The 23488-nt window shown below is 37.4% G+C and overlaps 1 protein-coding gene across 1 annotated transcript in view; it reads left to right on the top strand.

Moving 5' to 3' along the window:
* FBN2 (fibrillin 2) overlaps positions 1-23488 on the top strand; it is a 206194-nt gene that overhangs the window by 39094 nt on the left and 143612 nt on the right. Inside the window, exon 6 of the mRNA XM_010981038.3 lies at positions 17429-17626. Coding sequence (XP_010979340.2) covers positions 17429-17626 — 198 coding nt within the window. The remainder of the gene's footprint in view (positions 1-17428; positions 17627-23488) is intronic.

Genomic DNA, 23488 nt, shown 5'->3' with positions numbered 1-23488 from the left:
TGACTAATGTGCTAGAAGTGTTGTTCCTAAATATTTATCATTTACTTTAGTTTTTTCAAAACCCATTGTCAGTGGGGTTATCTTGAGATTGTAAAAGGTTTTCACATTGTACTCCATTTATGGTAGATGTACAGTTGTGTGGAATAAGAAGTCATGATATAGTAATTTTTCTTTAGAGGACTTTTATTTAATGTTGTCTTCTGGGTTTATAAGAACAACTGTGTTTTGTTTCTTCTGTGCTTTGACTTATCTCTGATAGCCCTCAGAAGGCAAGTCTAAGGATAAAGAATATAGGTCAGATAACATAACGTTCCAACCCTGAAGTTATTTTTATATATGGGCATTAGTGAGATATGTCTGATCTCCTGGAGTTAAAGAAACTCAGAACTGCCTCTAAATAGATTCTGTACTTACACGAGAAGTTTGATTTAGTCCTAGAGAACAGGACAGAATTCCCCCCGATCACTCAGTTGGTTAGGAATGCTCTGTTCTTAATTAAGTGATCTTTTAAAGTGTAATACTATGGATAATTTTAAAAGTCTGGAATATGACGAAAGACATTGCAAGAAATCTTTCATGTGCACAGCATACCACCAAATGAAAGGAAAACTAACTTGTAAAAAATTGCTTCAGATCATTTCTTGCTCTTTCTTTTTTAAAAAGAAATCAAACTTTACAGATAAAATTGAAACCCCATTTGTTCTTTTTACTTCCCTGCTTTTCCAGAGGTAATCACTGTTAGGAACTTGTAGTGTATTTACCCCATTCACTTTGTACCTTTACTACATTCAGTGTTTCCATAAATTTTATATATATATATATATATATTATTATTATTTTATATTTGTCATGAATGTAAGTGCTATCATTCTCCATGTATTCTTTAACTTATTTTCATTAATGTTGTTTTGGGGATTTTCCCATATTAATACATACAGAACTAGTTTATTCATTTTAACTGCTCTGCAGTATTCCATTGCTTAAATGTAAAGCAATTTACTTATGCATTCTTCAACTGATAGACATTTAGATTCTCATTTTTCTCAGTAAAAAAGTGCTTCTTTCAAAATGTTTCCGTGTGCATATATGCAAGAGTTTCTCTTGACTGAACAAGATTGGATGTATGCATCTTCAACTCCTTGGGTATTGTTAGATTGCTCTACAAAAGACTTCTCTTGACCATGAACATGGCCCCTTCTTAGCCAATAGTGTCTTAGTATTATCTGACACTTTGTGTTGTCAGGTTAAGAAGTTGGGCTGCTTGGCCTGCCACCCACTAGCTCATTGACTTGGAATACTACCCAGTCTCTCTGTGCTTCACTTTCCTCATCTGTAAAATGAGAAGAATAACCATGCCTAATAAAGGTTTCATGAGGAGTAAATGACACGAAATATGCAAGGTGCCTGGAACAGTGCTTGCCACATTTTCTGGCCGGTCTGATGTGTATCTGGTGATACCTCATTTACTATAATTTTGTTTCTCTGAAGACGAGTTGCATATCTTTTCATTTATTTATCAACCATTTGTGAATTGTTTAATATTTTTCTATTCTAGAGGTGTTTGTGTTTACTTTTTGATTTTCATGCATTCCTTATATACTCTGGACATTAATTCTTTGTTTATAGCATGTGGGTATATGTATACACATATGTACATATGTCAATATACATATGCCATAAACAGAATTAATGTCTATATGTATTTATTAATTTGTTTATTTTTATTTATATTTATACGGTTTCAGTTATCCACTCAGACTGTTGTTTGCTTTTGAAGTTTTAGGGATGGTGATTTTTTTCTTATACAGAAGATTTTAGTTTTAACTAATTACCTTTTACTGATTTGTTCACTTATTTCTGCTTAAAAGTATCTAATATCTAGATATATTAAAATATTTAATATTCTATATATGCTTCATGCTTAAGTAATAATAACTTAAAAGGACCCAGAGTACATAGAGCATATGAAAAAGAATGAATGTGCTCAAGTAGAGATAATTAACTGTATTGTAAAAAGCTATAATTCTGTGAAAATCTAAAAAAAGAAATTGAATGAACTTTTATCTTAAACAATCAGTTTTTCTGCCACAGCTACGCCTTGCCCGTTCCTTGTGCAGTTCAGCTTCTGGGAGTATACTGGAGAGCCCAGTCATTCATAGGCTTCCATCACATGTGTGGTGGAAAATGTTACCTCATAGCAGTGAAGTCATACCTGATAGAAGGATTGCAATGCTGTTAAGTAGCCTCTACTGGCAACCAGATTCATCTGCTCCATAAAGAGAATTATATTATTGACTAGAACTACTATATACTTTAACATTTTTTCCAGCTATTACCAGTTCAGATAAAATGCTTTAAGAACCATCATGATTCTTTTTTATTCAAACTATTAAAATCTCCTGATGTTTCTTCCCCCAGGCAACTTATTTTTCAGTGCTTGGGGTACTTTTATGGATTCAGAGTCATTGTGTTTTATGCATCCCACAGGCTTACCTGTCTTGGGTTGTTCATTAAAATTTTAACATAGAATTAGTGAAGATCCAGGCCTGGGATTCGGGCAGGCTTTAATCTTTCCTGAGCCTGCTGCCCCAAATGTAACAGATTGCTTTGGGACTGTCAGCATCTTTCAAGATAAGTTAAAGAGTTAGCCTGTTCCAGGTGGTTTTCCAAAAGGCTGGATATCATTTTCAGCTAGTATTCCCTCTCTCCATAACTTGTTGGATGTTACCTTTAATGAAGTGCTTTTTATTCATGTCAATCCTAAATCAGTGCAGCCTGTCTAATTTCTTGCTGGTATCTTTTAGCCACCTCTTGGCTGGTCTCACATCTTAACAAGTTAGTATAAATTAGACAAGAGCAGCTTTTCATATTGTAACGATTACAAAGAATCTTTACTAAAACAAGCATGTGCACTTCTGTAAGGGTTAAGCCTCATTTAAATATCTTAATTATTAATATTTGCAGGTGACATGGGAAAGATTAAAAAACTGGGACTCTGGGTCAAAGTATTATTAATATATCAGTGTTCTAAAATTCTAATCAGAACTTGGACATCCATTCAAAGAATGATGGTGCCCATGAGCTTCATAACCTACATGCAAAAGTACACACGGGAAAAATTATGGAGAGTCCTTAATTTTAGTTAGCATTTTAAACTTAATGTTTCCACTTTGAATAGGGTGCTACCTGAAACAGGGGTCTTAACTGCAAAAAGACCCAAAAAACAAAAAACAGAAAACCCCAGAAACCAACTTCGGCTCATTAAAAATAATAACAAACTGAATGTATTGGAAAGGGTAGATATAGAGTCTACAGGCAGGTCTAGAGAAGGAAGCTTGGAGATTGGGTAAAAGCCGGGGAAGCTGACAGCTGGAAGTTCTGGCTGGTTAGTACCTGATCAGTCCTTTGCTTCCTCCAGTGTCCTCTTGCTATGGAGACAAGTTTCTGAGTATGTGCCTTTGCATCAGTTTCTCCCACCAGAACTCACACAGTGGCGCTTTCCCTGAAATGGGAAATAGGTTTGGATGCAGAACAAGCCAAATATGTTCACATTTTCTCTACATAGCTCATTACATATTTTGATCATGGTTTTCACAAACTCTCTAAATCCGTTTTGGTTGGGAATCCAGCTTTAGAATAATACAGTATTGAACACAGTGTTGTGGCAGTCCTGTGCATCTCACCTATTCAAACTTATGAGGAAGAGCCTTTTTGGGAGACAGTTTAGTTGCCCTCAAAATATCTGATTAATTAAGAGAACCCTGTGAGATTTATTACTTCCTGTCTATATATTATGAGAAGTATTCTGTAATTACCTAGGAATTAGAACAACTTGCTCACTGAGTAGAAATACAATGGGCACAACCCTTATGTTATATACCCAAAAAGATAATATGAAATGTGTGGGTATATTTATACTCAAAGGAGATGTTTTTTCTAGTAGAAGACTGCAAGTTTGACTTCCTTTACTAATTAGGGACAGAAGATAGAATAGATGATATAAAATAATAAGAATCATAGCCTACTTTTTGAAGGCAGCCAGAGACATAGACTTAACCTAGTGAGCATCTGGTTGGAAATTTAAAATTTACTTAAGCGTCAGGATGTTTTTCTATATCTGGAATGTTAGCGAAGTTTGGAAACATGTGGACGTTTAACTGGGGTTTCCTTTGATGTTAATCGTTAGGCAGTCAGAGCGTCTCCCATGAACTCAGACACTGACAATCTCGTTGTATTCTGTGCCATAATTCCTCCCTACTGAGGGCTTGCTCTCAGTGGCACGAGGCATAGTCTCCTGGCAAGGAGATAGAGGCTGCAGGTAGAAATAGATAATCTGAAAACCAGATAATGTCGTGGCTAATCACGAATTGATGACGGTGCTTTTGTTGCCAGACCAGAGCAGTGCTGCTGGAATAAAGGCTAAGAGTCATGAATCAAAAGGGTGCTCTCTTTTACAGACCACATAAATGCATAAACGTTGTGCTTTTATATTTGTCCATTGTACTTTCTGGCGAGGTAAAAAGGGAGATTTTTTTTTCTCCGAGTAAAAATTATGTGAGTCTGGTATTTCTCTTTGCAAAATAATTTATTTCTGGCTGCACCGTATTAATTTTCAGGCTGTGAAACCTGGCTTTTATTCCAAACAGATCTTTGGGAAAGAGGGAACTTGAATAATACAGAAAATAACTCCATAAGGAAGTGTATTATTTCTTGGAAGGATCCTGCTATCCACTTAAGTGGTTTCTTCCAGCTTTCACGTCCACGAAAGTTGTATCCATATATAATTATGAGGAACAAAGCCACAGTGAGGTGGATGTAGGCTTTTCTGCCTCTCTCATCCTTCACCTTGCAGTGTTACTATAATGGCTATAATGAAATAAAGCATAGAAAAGAGTGTTGTAAACTGGAGAGTGTTGTAAAAATGTTTATTAATAGCCACAATAACCACGGTCGTAAGAACAGCCACCAGGTGCTGAGCGTTTATTAAAAGCCAGGCACTGTGTTAAGCACTTAAAGTGTTTATCTCATGATGTGCACATCTGCATCATAAGCTATAAGTAAAGCCTCTCATTATGCTCGTTTTACAAATAAGGAAACTAAATTAAAGTAACATACTCAAGACTACAGGTGAGTGGTTTGTGAAGCACGTTGTGAATCCAGAACCGTCTGACTGTAATCCTGTGCTCTCACTGATTATGCTAAGTGCTTCTACATGCCAGTAATGCTAGAGCCCCAAAATATGAGAGTTTACCTGTGAAGATTTCCAGTAAAAGATACATTACTTGAAAATCTCAGTACTGCATGCAGTAAATGTAGATACCTCATCTCATTATTGTCAGTAGCTTCTAAAAGAAATTTGAGAAAGCTAATTGTGTGACTCTTTATCACATCTTTTTTCCCCTGGTTCACCCAATTAGTAACTTTGTGGCCTTGGGCAAATTACCCAACTCCACTGTGTCTCAGTTTCCTCATCCTTAAAATGGGCAAAATAATAGTATCTATGTCATGGGGTTGCTTTGATGGTCTGAAAAGTGAAAAAATACATGATATATTTACAGTGGTGATATCTTACTCTATCTCTACCTCTGTCTCTGTCTCTATACATGTCACTATTTACATAACTATATCCTTGCGTTGCTGACAAAATCCGACACAGGAGTATGGGACCATGTGCTTTCCATTACTAATTATGGGGCATCAGATTTTAGACTCTAGAAGAATATGTGATCTTTGATATATAGAGTATAATGCAAGGAAACAAAAAATCTCTGAACTGTGATCACTTAGAAATATTTCCAATATTATGAGCAGTTTAGGCAATAGTTTGGCAACTGCTAAGAAAGTTTGAGTGGTACAATCATATCACAAGTTTCTAAAGTTTTCTGTGATATTTATGGTAGTAGTGATGTCATCTGGAGGACAGCCAATTGCACAAAAGATATCATCTTATTAAATCTATTCCAGCAGCCATGTTTGAGGATGTGACAAGGGACTCATCTGCTGATAAAGTTAGATAAGCATTTGCCAAAGTGTGCTTCATCCCACACTAATCTTGAGGAATGCTATTGAATGAAAATATTTTATGAGCAAATAAATTTTGAACACTGCTTATTATAGCCTCTTCTTGGCGGTTAACAATGCACATAATTACACGGAGGGCTCCTGAAAGTCATACAGTTTCACGCTCGCGTGCACGCACACATGCACACAATCTTTCCTTTCTTTAACTCAAATACTTTTGATCACAGAATCCTTTTTTGACATAATACTTCTAATATTCTGTGGAGCTGGTGTTCCATTGACCATATCTTGGGGATTACTGAGTTAGACCGTATTTCTGGATCTCAACTCAGCAGGCCTATTTTGTCATGAAAATCCCTTGACACCCCCGATTCCATCAGTTGTAAGACTCTAATGACCGTTTTCTGTTGAATACTGCAGGAGAATGAGTCAGGAGGCTTACGCTGTTACATCAGTTCTTTTGACTTAAGGCCAGTTGCTAAAGCTTTCTGAACTTTATTTCCTCATCTCTTCATCACACCATCACTACAGATAATCCCTAAGGGTGTTCTATCTTTAAAACTTGTTATTGCAAATAATTAAAATTTAAATAATGTCTTACAGCTCTCAAAGTGCTTTTGTGTGCCTCATCTAGAGTGGCCTGGATACTTTGGGAAAGCTCACAGCCAAGCACAACACCGACCTAATAGTGCAGGTGATTTTGGAAGTTTACACAGCAGTATGGTTCGCCTTCTGTAGATGTCGCGTCTGGCTTCTCGGACTCTTGGCCAGCACTGTCTGCAGCTCTAGCCCTGCGGTGTCTCCCAGCACTGAAGGGGTACTTCGTAGTCCACCTACTCAGAGAACAGAAGCCAAACTGCTGTTAGGATTTGAAGTCAGTTGGGCCATAACGCCTTAGAGCACCTGCTGAAAGAGAAAGTTCATGGCTGAGAAGTACTTGCTTCCCGAGTGTAGTGGAAAGTCTAAATCCAGTTGGACATGCAGCCATCTGAGAAGTGGCAGCCCTCTTTGGAGGCATAGCAAACTGGCCAGCCAAGTATTTAATAAGCCAGGCTTCATTTATTAGCTGAATAAAGATGTTACAGTCTTAAAACCAGGGAAAGAATAAATACATACAGTAAGGAGCATTTAGTGCAGAGCAAGGACCATTGATCAAGATGCTGAGCAATAAAATGGGAGATAGCAGATTGTGGTGGCCAAGAACGTGGGTTTTGGGGTCAGACACATTTGTCATTTAAATTCTGGCTCTGTTATGCACTGTCTTGTGACTCTGGAAATTTTTATTTAACCCATCTAAGCCTACTGTCATCATCTGTAAAGAAGAGTTATTCATGCCAACCAAATAAAGTTATTGTACAGATAATCTTAAATGATGGACATTCACACTGCACAAACTTCATGGTAGGCACTGAAAAAGAATAGGAATGATTTATAAGTTCAAACGTACCTTCTTAAAGAACTCTTGCCTCGGCACCAAACGCTGTCTTGTTCTACATTTCCCGGTGGTGTTGGAAGGCAACTACTCCAATGTGCATCAGTCGGATTTTCTGGGATGATGGAAATGTTCTTTGTGTTGCCAGTATGGTAGCCACTAACCACATGTGGCTCTTAAGCACTTGACATGTGGCTAGTGTGACTGAGGAACTGAATGTTTGCTTTATTTAAAATTTAAATTTAGAAAGCCACATGTGGCTAGTGGCTACTGTCTTGGACAGCACAATTATAAATTATAACAAACCACATTGGTGTGAAACTTACAACTGCTAAAGTTTCTTTCTCTAAAATACTGTTTCATCTCACAAATAGATTCTACAGTTTAAAAAGTTGGTTGTGAGTCCTTTAAGAAAAAAAAAGAATACAAGGTATTCTTTTCTGGTGAATGTTTTCAGCCATGTTGCTTAAAATCTTTCTATGCAAGGGAGCTGAGTCAGACTTTCACACTGTAGAAGAGAAAATATTCAGTAGAACCTCTCCACTCCAGGATCTTCTGAATCTCACAGAGGTAATGATGTGCTTATGACCAAGATCTGATTGCCTTAATCAATGTCCCATGAAAACTGAAGAAGAATATCACGTTCTTTGTTTATATGATAACAAAATTGTAAATCCATTTATTGAGGCAAGCTTGTGGATTGTGTTCGTCTTATTTATTGTCTGCTTTCACTGTCAGATGTGAAAAAGATCTCTCGTAAAATTTTAAGCTTTCCTTGTTTTCCCCTTGATATTTCATTATAGTTTTAGTGTATACATATTGTGTCCTCTTAATGAATTGTAATTTTCAACTTTATGTAAGGTTCTTTTTTGACTCAGTTAATGCTTTTTGTCCTGAATTCCACTGTATTTGATGTTGATTATTTACCATTTCTGCTTTATATCCTTTATTTTCCCTGATTTTTCTTTGTCTTGTTTTCCACTTTTTTTTAATCGTTTCATTTTGATGGTTATCTTATAGACAGAAAAGAGCTAAATTTTATTATTTTAAACAGATCTACAAATGATTTATTTGTTTGATTAGAAACTAAGCATATTCATATTTATTGTGATTTCAGTATATTTGGTTTATTACCACCCTTTTACTTTATATATGTAAGTCATTATATTTTGTAGTTTTATCTTTTCCCTATCATTTTTGGCTTACTCGCTTGTATTTCACTTCTCTCCTTCCACTGCCCTTCTTTCTTCCTTAAGAAATTCTGTACTCTTCATTAAACTAGTGATTACCATTGTATTGCAACCTCTATTCCTCTCTTACAGCTTTTCTATAGAATAGAAATTAAGTAATGCCTATTCCTCTCATTCCAAGACATTTTCCTTGTTCACTCTCTCGGTCCCAAGTTGAGATCTTAGGCATAATTTATTTCCAGGTCCTCATTATGTCAAATACCTCGCTTGTTCCCCAATTCCTGGCATAATTCTTTTAAGCTATTATCATATAGCTTTTTTGCTTCAAGAATCCTTTATCGTACAGCAGGGTAACTACAGTTAGCAATACTGTATTATATACTTGAAATTTGCTAAGAGAATAAATCTTAAATATTCTCACCACAAAAAAGAAATGATAATTATGTGACATGATGGAGGTATTAACTCATCTATTATGTAATCATTTTGCAATATGTTAAGTCTATCAAATCACCAAGCTGTATACCTTAAGCTTACATAATGTTATGTCAATGATGTCTCAATAAAGCTGGTAAAAACAAGAAATTTTTAAAAAAAGAATCCTTTATCAAAAGTTATAAATTAATAACCTGTAAATGTTGTTTCACTGTATTTCTAACTCTTGATACTACAAGTAAGAAAATTAATGCTAGGCTATTTCATCTTCTTTGTAGATAGCCTGCTTTTTCTCTCTGGAAATGGAAAGATTGTTTTTTTCTTTTAGTCTTAAGGTTAAGATATTCAGAGATCTCATGAAGCTCTTTTTTGAGTATATCTTTTTCCCTCATTTTTCTTGTCTACGACACTATGAGCAGTTTTAACCAGAAGATTTAAAGTTACGTTTCACTTAAGCTTAGGAATTTTTTTCCTATTATTTCTTTATTTCCTATTTTTTTTTTTCAGTCTTATTTTGGAATTTATATTATTTACATTCTACTCTTCAGTCTCTGTCCTCTAAGTCTCATCGTGTACTTATGATACTAATTTCTTGGAAATTTTGCTGTGTTGTAAGCTATCTCTTCCATCTGGTCTTCTAGACAACTAATTTGGCTTGAAACAGTGACCATTTGTTTTTCCGTTCTTTTGTTGAGTCTGAATATTGAAAGGGTTTACTTTCTTGAACCAAAAAAAGATTTTAGTCTTATAATTTGTTTTTTGTCTATTCATGAAGCAAGTTCCCTTAGTACCAGTACCCATCAGGCTGCCTGCGCCTCTCCAGCAGTTACAAGCTTGCAGGCAGCGTGGGATATGGTCCATTTTATTTTCCCGAGCTGTTATGGTAGTACCGAATCCTGTCTGCTGAGAGCTCACTGGGGAATCTCTTTGATCTTGAGCCTCTCCAGTACTTAGGTATAAGTTTCCCGTCAGAGGGCCAGGCATGATTCACTTCATCACTGGGGACTGCCACTCATGCCGGACCCTCAGTGTAGGTCAAGTGGATCCACTGACAGATGCCACCTGTGTCCCCTCAGAAGGCCTTATGACCTATGGTCTTCCTCGTTCTTCAGCATTTCCCTAAAACTCTCAAATAGTTAAAACTCCAGTAAATGAATCACAGGGCACTTGCTCTGTCCTCGGGAGAAATCGCAGGCCCTCTGGTTAGATGTTGTACTGGAAGTTCTACGTCCGGACAGAATCCCTGAGAAGGGCTTTTGTTTTCCCATCACATAGTACGTCGTGTTCTGCGGGAAGGCTGTGATTTATGAGGTTTGGTTGAGTCTGTACATGTGTATGCTTGCCTGCATGGCTCAGGAGGAGTTGACTTAGGCAGGACTTTCAGAAAGAAAATAGTACATGGCATCCATATTATTATATAAGGCTCCGTCAGCAAATTGTGCCTAATGTTTCATTCAGTGCTGCTGTGATCCAGGCTTGTGGCCTCACTGTGTTTGGTTCAAGGGGTGTGTGAGATCTGTTCGGACATCAGTTTTTACTGATTCTGTTGCTGACTTTATTGATAATGGATAAATGCTTTCTGAGCCCGTATTACTTTTCCCCGAAGTTACTCAGGTCTACTTAATTAAACTACGGGTTTTTCTTAGATATCATAAAATGTGGTACTTTGGTGATTTGACTTGCATATTATCCATCTGCTTTGTGAATCGTTTCTGCCTCTGGCCCCCTTATTAACTCACGATGAAATATTTGTCTTTTTAACTTTCTCAAAGGTGACAATAACTTTCTGCCTAAATAATCTTATTAGTTTATAATCTCAAGCATTTTTGTTGTCCTTAAAGTAAGTTAATTGGCTTTGTTCTTGGGAGAGTGCACTTTAAGTTCATAGGCCATAAGTTTTAGGACCACATCTTTGATGACCCTCATCCTTATGAAACGTGACATCAAAGATAGCAATTTTGTTTGCATCACTGGCCAGCACCTAATTATCTTTCCTGCCTCTTCATTCTTCAAGTGCCCTTTGATGTCAGCAGTAGCCTTGTGCTTTGAAAGACTGTAGAGAATGGTGAAAGGGGTCCTTATTTGCTGAGTCCACATTCTGCTGAAATATTAAATAACAGTATTATGTTAGAAACAAAATGCAATGCAAGTGTGGTAATTAAAGTAATTACTCATCTATTTGCAGAAGCAGAGTCTTTAATGTTTCTCTCAGTGTAAGAGAGAGTTTCTCCCTAATGTAGTCTGGCTAAATGGAGACTCTTATTTGGTAGAACTCAGAAACAAAGCAATATTGGGCTTGCTCGTTGGGAGTTAGGAGATTATACTTAGGGAGGGAGGAGGCATTTGTGGAGCTGTGACAATAGTATTAAAGTGGTAAGGGGCTTTGGTCTGTTGGGAGAAGGCAAAGCTCCCAAAAGCTGAGAATGTGGATGATCCGTGTGTCCGGTCTCGTGGACACAGCACTTTGGAGTGAGGTGGATGCCCACATCCAGTCTCAGCTTTACTTTTTTCTAGCTCTTTGTTTCTCCACATATGACTTAGACTCTGATTTTTAATTTTGTCATGTTAAAAAATGACAAATACCTTTCTAGCGCTTTAGCATAAAGTGAGATCGTTTACAGAAGGGGTCACTACACATGAAAACAAATTTATCTATGTATATTTAGGACTGAAATATTATGCTGTACACCAGAAACTGACACAACATTGTACACTGACTATACCTCAAAAAATATATATATATACATATAGAAAGGGTCATTATAAAGTGCCTGCCACAGTTATTTTTTTCTCTTGATTATCAATAAACAGGGGCAGTGAGTTGCTGTCATAATTCAAGACAAACAATGAGAAACCATTTTTCACTCATTAAATTAATAAAAATTAAACCATTTGCCTACTTAGTGTTGGAGAGGGTGTGATAAAACAGCCTCTCTTACACACTGCTGTTGAGTGTAAATGGGTACTGCCTATTCAGAGAGCAATTCTGTAATAATTTTCAAACTGGATAGTCAACCCAGTAATTCCAATGCTGTGAACCTGCCAACCTATGTAGTTAAGAAGATCCATGCAGCTTTGTGTGCACTTATAATCAGTTGTAAAAAAAAACATATCTATCCCAGAGCAAGCGATCAGTGTGGAAGGGGGATGTTTCAGTGCCCTCAGTGGTGATTCTGTTTATGAAAAAACTCAAAGCTTATTTATTTTGATGTTAAAAGTTCAGGTTTGCTTTATTTAAATATAATTTCAAAACCCTGGTTATTCCCAGAGCTTTTAAAAAATATTTTTAATTGTGTGAAATACACGTAACAGAAAATTATGTGGTATCTTAACCGTTTTTAAGTGTACAGTTCAGTGACATAAGTACATTCACATTTTTGTGCTACCATCACCACCATCCATCCACAGAACTTTTTCTTCTTATGAAACTGAAACTCTGAACCCATTAAGCACTAACTCCCTCTCCCCCCATCCCCAGCCCCTGACAAGCACCATTCTACTTTCTGTCTCTGGGAATATGACTGCTCCGAATACTTTACAGAGGTGGAATTATACAGTATTTTTCCTTTTGTACCTGGCTTATTTTACTTAGAATAATGTCCTTAAGGTTCATCCATGTTGTAGTATGTGTCAGAATGTCTTTCATTCTTAAGGCTGAATAATATTCTATTGTATGTATTTTGTTTATTCATTCACCAGTCAGTGGACACTACCTCTTGGCTATTATGAATAATGCTGCTATGAACATGAATGTACAGATATTCCTTTAAGTCCCTGCTTCCAATTCTTTAGGGATTATATTCCTTGAGTTTTTCAATTCAACTTATAAATATCACTATTAATAAGTCTAGTGGATTTTAGTAGTCACTTAAAGAGGCCTTTAAATAATATTTGGTTCCAATTTCATATGTAGTTAATGGAACACCCCCAAACCTTTTAGACTGCTTTAATATATTAAATGCACTTAATATCTTACTTAAGTACTTCAATTGTGCAACTTAAAAACCTTTGCAAGTACTCAAATAACCCTTATAAACCTAATTAAAATCTATGTGTGTAAATACTAAAACTTACAAATTTATGAAAATCTGATGTTCACGTAAATGATCCAGTTCTGTATATAAGCATAAGCACATGCTAACTTAAAAGTCACAACTCTAAGTAAGTTACTTAACTATTTATTTTAAATTGTGGTTACAAGGCAATCTAGTGGAATAGGCCAAATGCTATTAAACATTATAGGTGCATAATTTTTACACAGGCTCCTTAAAGCAAAAGTATTAATTTAATGGCTTTGATTCTCTTAAGCATGTCTGTACTTAATTCGAAAATTTCCTGGGGTTGGCAGATACTTTTCCATCTATCTCAGTTATTTGAGTTTATTTAATTGTGAATATTTAGACCTGGTATGGAGTATGGATCTCTGCAGACAGGCAAATTTTATGGAGAATAAGGAAATGAATTTTGGGGGGGTTCCCTTCCCTACATTGTCTAGTTATATCTGTAATCAGAGATTTCAGCTGGCACACTGACTAGACGGATTCTCAGTCAGAACCCTAATGGGATGCACTAGTAAACCGTACCTACAATTGCTGTGTCAAAAATTCCATCACTCAAAGGAGGCGGCTATATAGCCAGGATTGCTGGACTTGGGTTACCTACATTCCACAGTTATTCATTGTACTCACTCCTGTCTGCAGCTCCCACACAAGGCGATCACTTGGTTACATGTTGCATTTCTTTGGTTTCCTAAGAATGGAAATGCTTTCTTGCCTAAGTCCAAAGACTGTGTGACCTGAAAGGAAATCCCATAAATTTTCATATAGTTTCTGGGATCAGGCAATTCTTTGTGTACTAAAGTGGGGATGAATGGAATTTAGGATGTCTTTACAGCATGGTTTGGCTTGCAGTTACAATATGCAAGGTCTCTCACAGGGCCATCCCACTGCACAGCTGCAGGTGATGTCATTTACATCACAGTGTATGTGGGTCGCTTCCCCAAAGTATGCAGTGCACACCCGTACAGCTGCACACCGTAACTGCGTTCCGCTGACTGGTAAACAACACTGCAGCCACAGGGACAGCTGATACACTGCTGTGACAGTGACTGTCTTCCCTTCTCGTGGGGGGCCTCTCAGGGACACCTAGTCCGTTGATCTTACTCCTTTCTCCCACTTCTTAATGTGCCTTCAGTCCACTCATATTTTCACTTTCCATCTCATCCAGCGTAGACTCCAAAGTCTATAATTTCAAAGTGTGTGTGTGGCAACACCTCAACCCCCTTGCCATTCTGAATTTTTTTCATCTCTGACAGACAAAACCCTAGCCCTGGATGAACCCGTATCTTTGAGAGAGCCTCTCAACTGCCTAGAGCTACTGGAAAAGGTCACAAAACAGACAGATTGGTCCCACTCTAATTTCTTCTTCTTCAGCCACCATGGAGAGGTACAGGGTGGCACCTGAGAGTCCGCTGGGTTCTCAAGTCAGCCCCCTCTCCTGGGGTCTGCAGTGCCATCTTTGTTAGCCCCCAAGATCTGACACCCCAGCCAACCTCTACCAACCTCTTTCTGTCCCACCTCCTGTTTCCCAGAGATTTTGCTCCTTTTACCCTTTGCTGATGTACTCCACGTGCATCCTGTCTATGACGGGTTAGCATGTGTACAATAGTATCTTACCCACGGTGAAGTCTGGGTGAATGTATGGCCAATCATAACATATAATTAAGGTATTTTAGAACTCTTTGACCGTGATTAAAATGCTAGTAATGCTGGGGACTGAATGTTTTACTCTTATCAGGAAATTTAAATGTCTTTTCAATGTCTAGTATTTGTTCATATTTTACATGTTTGTAATTCTGGAATAAGTAGGTTACATTCTAAGTTTAAATTTTAAAGTAATCACTTGCCAACCAGAAAGCAAAATGTAACCATAGGAGAAAATAGGTCCAGCCCAGTTTTTAAGGAAGGAAACACAAGAAAAAGAAATAAGAAATGGTAAACCGTTCCCAGGAACGGGAGCCTGGAATTGGCTCAGAGCCCTCAGTGTGAAAGGGCATTTGCAGAGGAGAAGCAGCCATCCTTGCCTATATAGCCCTCTTCTCCAGAGACCAGACTGAGAGGACATAATTTTAAGAAGGTGTTGTAGTTAGAAGGAAGGAATTTCCTGACAAACTGGTTTACTTAAGAATGAGATTATGAGAGAGGCTAGGCAGGCTTCTCTCTAGGAATCCTGAAAGTGTGCAGAATGTGAACCTGGGTATATAAACACGAATCTACCCCAAAAATACATCTTATGTTTTTGGCGAAAAATAGACTTTCCTACTTGTTCAGAACTTGATGTAATTATTGTAAGTCTATTATTTATTTAAAATGGCAAAATAATGTGTTGTCTGAAGGACAATAGAGTAGGTTTAAAAAATTTACGACCTGGTAATTTGTGGTGTGGGAAGCCTGCTTATTTACAAGGCTGACATATCTACACGTATAATACAAAGATTGTCTTTTTCAAAAACATGATTTGCAGCCAGCACATCTGTTGTTCTTATGTAAGGGATTAAAATGAGCTATTTTTGTTGAAGTTCAGCTGTAGAGTAACAGAATGTTAAACCGGCTTGCTAAAAAAAGTTACCTATTTTAGATTTTGTTTCCTTTGTATTGAATTTTTTTGACAAAGCCTCATTCTTCACTAAAAAACAGAAATTTCATGTGGTTTTAAGTTGTATTTTTTGTCATACAATAGCATTTAGCTGATATCTAAGTTTTCCTAGTCGAAGAGTTCAAATACTAAATTATATCCAAGTTTGATTTTTTTTCTCCAGTAACAGTTTTTCATAAAAGTCTTACCAACATTGTTGACTGTTTTTTCCTCTGAATGTAACATTTTGTTCTCACAAAAATCTGAAATAAACTTGTTCTGGCTTCCCCCTTCACATGGAATTATGTCATTCGTGTTAAGGCTTATCACGATATCCTGACTATCATTTTACATCCCCAAGAGTTAATAAACTGTGTGCATACAAACTCTCTAAAAGGGGGGAGAAGCTTTTTCACATATGTCGGTTGTAATTTTATAACAAATGTGAATCATTTAATTGGTCAGTCTTCAGGAGTCTGATCTTTCTCTGATTTTCTGTGTCTTCCAAAACAACAGCAACAAATTAAAAACTCGTCAATAATTCAGTTCTGCTTAAAAGAATATAGATATACTAATCGTCTAACAGGTTCATTTAAGTAAATTTTAGCAGGAAGAGAGGTATAGCAGATACGCCTAGCTTTCAAGTTGCCTATAGTCTAGATCAGTCCTTAAACTTTAAGGTGCATATGATCTCCTGAATATCTTGCTAAATGCAGATTCTAGTTCGGTGAATCTAGGATGGGGCCTGAATCTGCATTTCTAATCAGCTCCAGTGATGCATCTGTTGCTGGTCCATGAATCGCATTTTGAGATGCAAGGGTCATAAGAGACTGTCCTTCATATTCATAGAAGAGTCTGCCTGTAGATTATATGTGCCATACATTTGCTAACATTTTTATCATCATCGTCGCAGAGCTGGACAATAGTACAGTCATCTAGACGACAGAGATCATGCAGTTTTAACTTGGAAAGACTCCATGGCCATGGGCCTGATTAGTATTGTCTTTTGGCTGAGCTACACATGGAACTAAACAGACTGACAAGGAAACAAATCAAAATGTTAGAACTAAATGATTAAAGACAGTCTAGACTGCCTCACATACATCTGTGATACGGGAAGATGTATCTTCGTTGGTTCTGGTTTGTTTTTCTGAACTCTTATCCACCTAATCAGGGAATAAATCTGCTGGGTAAAGAGCCATCATTAAAGCAGGTATCATCAGGGCCCAGGGAGGGGGGAGCATTCCAGAGAGTGAGGAGTGCTGGCAGCAAGGGGTGGCTGGGGCGGTGGTGTCACCGAGGGGGCGCACTTCACTTCACTTCTGTGCCATGCAGCATGGCAGCCCTAGCTTGGCCAGAACTTCCACCTTCTTAAGAAAAGCCAGAAATAAAAATTTCATGCAAAATTTCCCGATTTAAAAATGCTGGCTACTAATTTGAATTCTTTTAAAACATTCAGCAGGCCAAGAAAACACATCTGTGTCCCAGACACAGCCCTTGAGCCACCCATTTACAGTGTCTAGGCTAGAAGACATTGAAGTCTCGTGATGCACTTCTCAATACTGAGAAGTTAGGAATTTTCAAAATGAAACTCTGGCCTTTTTTCAGTTCGACATTATGATCAGAAGAAACAGTCTATTTTATGTATTTGGAGGTCCTGGCGTAAGATTGGTGCGGGATCCTTAAACCTGTCTCTCTGTCTTCTTTCACATTCCAGATTATAGGACGGGCCCGTGTTTCACTCAGGTCAACAACCAGATGTGCCAAGGGCAGCTGACAGGCATTGTCTGCACAAAGACTCTGTGCTGTGCTACCATCGGGCGGGCCTGGGGCCACCCCTGTGAGATGTGTCCGGCCCAGCCTCAGCCCTGCCGACGGGGCTTCATCCCCAACATCCGCACTGGAGCTTGTCAAGGTGAGTTAGCCTTGGGCCCAGCATCACCCATGAGTCTGGTCTCCCTTCACTGCACTGGGAGGGTCTGCCACGTGGGTGGGACCCTTTAACTCAGTATTTATTCCAAGCAGGGCCTCATAAGCAAGCCTGACTAGAGATGGCTTATCTTTCAGCCACCTAATAGAGAATAATTTTTCAACTTCTGACATAAATGGAGAAGACATGAAAAGTTGGGGAAATTTTTTAAAAATACAATTTGAAAGATTTAATACAGTCGGAGGATAAGCCATTCCACGTCTTCATCCAGGTGGTACTACACACTCCCTCTGCAGCCTCTTCAGCTGTGCATGCATCATTGCCCAGGTCAAACAGTTTTTCTCTCTTTCCTAATCTCATTCAAGATGTGAGAACCCGAACCCGGGTAACAGGAGAAGTGAGCTGTCTGATACTGCTATTAATAGGCTCTTCAAAGACGGCAACTGGAGTTACTTCTGAGCTTATGCCTGGCTGCTTACAATATAGTCTCCAAGCAGTCTTCCCAGTCACATCCTGACGTTTATTTTATGTATCAGAGCTAGACTGAGGCCCCGAGGATGCTACAGCCATCGTTTTTAACCCGAATAGCTGACAGTTGTTACATATTGACTGGATAACTATTTTACTTAATTTTCATCCACCATGATTCTTACTCTTTTTTTGGCTATTTCTCTGATATCAGATGATTAAACCTATTTTTAGAGCTTGGAACAGAGCTCTGTAATGAGCCTTCAAATGGCAGTAGGATCACAGGAAAATGTAAAATTACTTTTGTATTATTCACAGAAATGATATTACTCATATTCAAAACATGGGATTTAGATTTATTTGTTACAGTTAAATTATATACAAAGTTATAGCTGAAATCTTTCAAATTGATGTTTGTAACGAGTGTCAGAGGCAGAGGTGTTATCTGTCCGGCCCATGTAAATGGTATACTGCAAAAAGCCAGTCCCGTATCCTAAAACTCAAATGAGAATGGTAGTCTGGGGAGCCTGTGCGTGACCTCAGTTCACTGAATAATGAACCTGAGTGCTCTGTGTGGTAAATGTATCTCTGACAGTGGCCTCCAAATATTTTTGTTAATTTTGAAGTTTTATAAAAGGTGCTTTTAAAAAAATGGTCTTCATAAAAACTCTTTTTTCCAAATCAGACCTATAGAGATACCCAAGGGATGACAACATAACTCAACAGATTAGTACCTTTATATTTAGCTGCTTGTTAAAAGCCTTGTCAGCTGTGGATTTAGAATTGTTTTGTGAGTTTTGTTTCTTGGATTACTACCAATTACAGGTCAGACCTAAATATGAAGATTGGGTTAAATGTCATTTTTAATCTGTTGTTTAGCATGGCTAATAAAATTCTAAGTCATTGATCTGACTAGCCTGACTAGATAGAGTTCCTGGTCTTCTGTAGAGGATGTACTGTACTGTACTATACAGTGTTTGCTGTACTACCTAAATTTCCTCGATTAGATATAGACTACCGTAAAATTTATGTAATTTACATAGATTATTATTAAAGATAAAACATTGTATAAATCTACTGGATTTATTAGAGTAATACTTTTTGTTATTCTATAGCACTTTTCACCTTCTAACACACCTGCTTGTTTTTTGTCTTTATTTTACACCCTCCTCCCAAGCTAGAATGTAAGCTCTGTTTGGGCAGAAATCTGTTTTATTCATTAATGCCTCTGAGGCATTTAGAATAGTGTCTAACATGCAGCAGATACTCAGTAAATATCTCTTGAATTAATAAATGCAATTGAGATTAAAATACTTCTAAAAACCACAATTTTGTAAAAGTAGTCCAGGTTAAGAAAAGCACTTAACTTCAACTAAAACACTGCACATTTTTGACTCTCCTCATCTTCTGTATTTGTAGTTACCCTTTTTTACCTTGATATTTTGTCAGAGAAGCTTAGTTTTTCTGAACACAATTATGAAAAATGTGTAATCTGATCTCAAACTTCCTGAATGTCCTTCAGGATTTAGTAATGTCTGAAGGCTTATTTATTTGATTTTGTTTATGCAGTGAAGATAAGTTTTGGGCTCCGTTTGCCTGAAAGTCTAAGGGATTAATATAGCAACAGGAGCAAAATGAAATTTGCCACATGGTTAAAATGTCTGGAAAAACAAGTTTTAGAAGTTCTGCTTTATTTCAAAACCATGGCATGGTCAGAAAGTTCTCAATTAAATACTAATCCTCAGTTCAGGCTATTTTAAGACTACATCTTACTGTGATTTCATTTTTCCCTTTAAATTCCTAGACTGTTTCCCAAATACGCTGCCAAGTTAATTTGGAAGATACAGGGCGTGAAAAAATAAGATAATAAAACATGATACATTCATGTCATACTTTTTTTTTTATAATAGTGATCTTTTTTATAGGATAATTGAAAATTGTTGTAGAGTTAAAAATACATTTCAGCTGCATAGATCGTAGTTGTAAAGAGCTTAATATTAGTTCTAAAACGTGGTTTATATTAGCAGAGGGAGGGCATTTCTGGAGTTCTAAACATAGTCTTATCCTGTATCTAATGCAATTAGTAAGTTGCTTTATCTATGGCTTAAGAGGGGATGAAACATGATCTTGTAGTAAACGGAATAACTGTGAAAAATGAGGGCCAACAGAAAATTAAGATCATAGTTTTAAAAAAACAAGCTTTAAAAAAAATAAGCTTCAAGGAAACTAGTAGTTTTTTTTTTTAATTCTTAACTGTTTCCATCATGACTTACTGGACTTAAATAAGCAGTATCAGAAGGGTCTGCATTCCTGGGGTGCTGGGTGGTCAGTCATAATGATTCTTGACTCCTTCCATATTAAGAGCATTTCAATACCAGTCCTTGTGCCTAAGTCTAATCTTCATTTAGTCTTGTACATTCTCTATTTTGTTAAACATTACAGGACCAAAGTGAGCTAATATAGCCCTTAAAATTTAACTAGCATAAAGTGAGTGAATTAAAGGTTTAAAAAGTGGCATTAAGCCCTTTTCCAAGAAAATTTACAAACTTTAAATATGTCATAAACTGCCACATGTATATGTCATATTATTTTCTTACAGAGTTTCATCTTTTTAAATCTTCACTGACTTATGAGTAGACTCAAATTGGAAGGATATTTTATTTAAGATTAGTACTTGACTTTGGGTCTTTTAGATTTTCAGATGAACAGTGTACATTTAAAATTTTTTAAATATGTTAAATTTTGCATGATTATTTGATTTTCAGGAATTAGGCTTTTCAAGTACTCCAAACATTTCAAAACTTAAATTTTGGCAGAAGAAATTTGCTCATTAAAATTCGTCTCCTGCTTTATCATGGACAACAGTAATAGACTGTGCTCTGTTCCAGGCAGCGTGAGAGGTGTGGGAATTCCGATGTACGTGACAGAGTCAGAACCAAGCTGGGACACAGGATGGGGGCTTGAATAGAGAGAGAGAGAGTACAGACTCTAAATCAGTCCTGCAAAACAAATGTTAGTGTGAGTTCTTTTCAGATGGGGTTAGTATTCAGAAATATTTAATTTCTTTTCTCAGACTGTACATGAATCTTACAGAGAAGCTGAATCCTAGCTGCAGCCAGGCAGGCACGGCTACTTCCTCAATTATAGACTTGAGAAGAGTCTTTAGTGGTACATTATTTCCAGGCCTTCTATGTAGCATAAAATGAAAAGGAGCTTTGGTTCATTTGATCAGTATAAATTATTACACACAGATTTATCTTAGCCGTCTGCATTGACCAGGTTAACCAGGTCATCATACCACCCTGAAAAGTAAAGATCCCACTCTTGTCATACCCAAAAGACAATTTTACAGTCAGGAGACAGTATGTTGTGTAGCAAAAGTTTTTTAAAAATTTATTTAAAAGAAGGAAATGTACACCCCCAAGAACAAGAGGCAGGCTGATCTAAGGGAGGAAAAGCGGTGGTTTTTGTCTCCCCTTTCTCATACACCCTTGCTTAGGGGTGGCCTCTTGATTGACGGCTCTTGTCCCTGGTATGCTTCGTCATGTTTGGCCCCTTTGTGCGTGTCCTTACCCATGACGTACACAGAAAAATCCTTTGTGGGAGGGGAGGGGGCTAAACTGCAATATTAATTATAATACAATGAGCATTGGGTCATGTCTGGTTAAGTCCTTTCTGCTACCGTGCAGTCGTGGCTGTCGGGCTCTAACCCGGTTGCTTGCTGGCACTCATTTAGAGGAAGTAAAGCCCCTTTTTGCTGGAGGCGGGCATAACGCCATCTTCCAGACCATCCCCCTCTCCTCCGCATGTCTGCCTGGTGACCCCACTTATCTAACTACCTAACAATTACAAAGTTTAGCTTTATTGCATATTGTGTGAACACAAGCTGTTACTGTACAATTCAAAAAATGTACTTAAAACATAGTTAATTATTAGAAGATATATATTATTTAAAGATATAGCAGGATATTGCCCTTCTTCTAACTCCACAAAACCTAACTAGAAAAGGAATAATAGAGAGCAAGTCATTCTGAAATAAAATTTTGCAATCCTGAATTAAAAGCAGTGGTGGACACATGTGGATGTTGGGAAGTCACGGGGACAGGGAGAATCTTCTGCATGTTTACCAGGAGCATCAGCATCCAAAAAGCCTGTTCAGTGATTGTGGGTGTTCCATTAGAGAGTGGAGATAGATCCCATAAGAGATGGATCTCCTGCAGACCCTCAGAGTAACAGAAGGGATATAGAAGGAGAGTCTTTGGAGGCAAGCCATTTCTAATATCCTCTACCCAGCCTTCCAGCCCAGAGATGCTCCCTCAGGTAAAGGAGAGGGAAGGAAAAGAGGAAGTAGGGACCACTAGTGAGCAACTCGGAGTCTGTATCTGAAAGGGCAGGAGGTGGGAGCCACACCATCAACTCGAAGTTGAAAGTTAATACCCAGGGGGGATAAAGTGGGAGAGAGTTTGGTGGGAAGCTGCTTCAGGCAGTATTCCCTGTAAAAGTTTTCAAACTAACCAGTTTCTTCTTGGCTCTCCCCACTCTTGATTCAGCAGGAAATGGCCCCATTTACAGAGGAGTACCAAAGAGAAAAGGCCCACATATAAAACCTGAAAAAAGAGAGAAAAAGAATGCAAGGAAAGGCCATAGCAACATGCTTCATAGAAGAACTACCAAATAAACACAAAATTCATATGCTCTCTTATTTCAAGGAGATGAAAAACAGCATGGCTCTTCTCTTAAAATGCGCTCAAAGGAGAGCTGTAAGATTTTAGCAAAGCCAATCAAAGATATAAAGTGAGCTGATAGTACTCAAGAAAGAATCTGAAGGAGGATTTAAAGCTTTGCCTAGTGAAAGGCACATAATACATATATACATACAAACATACATAAAACTGGAAAAATCAGTGACAGAGGTTAAGCTTGAGGAAATCACAAATCAAATGTCAGAGGACAATGAATAACGATTGTAAAGAAGCAGAAAGGTAGTGAAGTCAGCAGAATAGTAGTAAAGCAAGCTCTTGAAAGGAACTGAAAAAAATAAAGTAGAAAAATTTTATAAAATAGATAAAGGCTTCCGTCTGCCTATTGGAAGGCACAAAAATTCCCTAAGAAAGAATAGATAAGGAGACTCTTGTGGGTACAGTAAGGCAGAATAAGCAAATGTCTTTTCTTAAAGGGAGTACTCTGACTGGTCTCAGACTTCTCCAGAACAACTCATAGACCAGAAGACAATGTGACAATGTCTACAAACTTCTGGCTTTGATGCATATTTGAAGAAAAATACTTGATTTGATTTATATTTAAATAAAATTGCTTGAGTTGCTCTGTGAAGGACCAACTAAAGGGGGACCAGAGTGGAAGCAAAAAAACCAGTTGGAA

This window comes from Camelus dromedarius, chromosome 3 (assembly GCF_036321535.1).
Source record: "Camelus dromedarius isolate mCamDro1 chromosome 3, mCamDro1.pat, whole genome shotgun sequence".
Classification (NCBI taxonomy): Eukaryota; Metazoa; Chordata; class Mammalia; order Artiodactyla; family Camelidae; genus Camelus; species Camelus dromedarius.
Note: the sequence above shows the minus strand (reverse complement) of the source record. Positions and strands in the feature narration are given on the sequence as shown.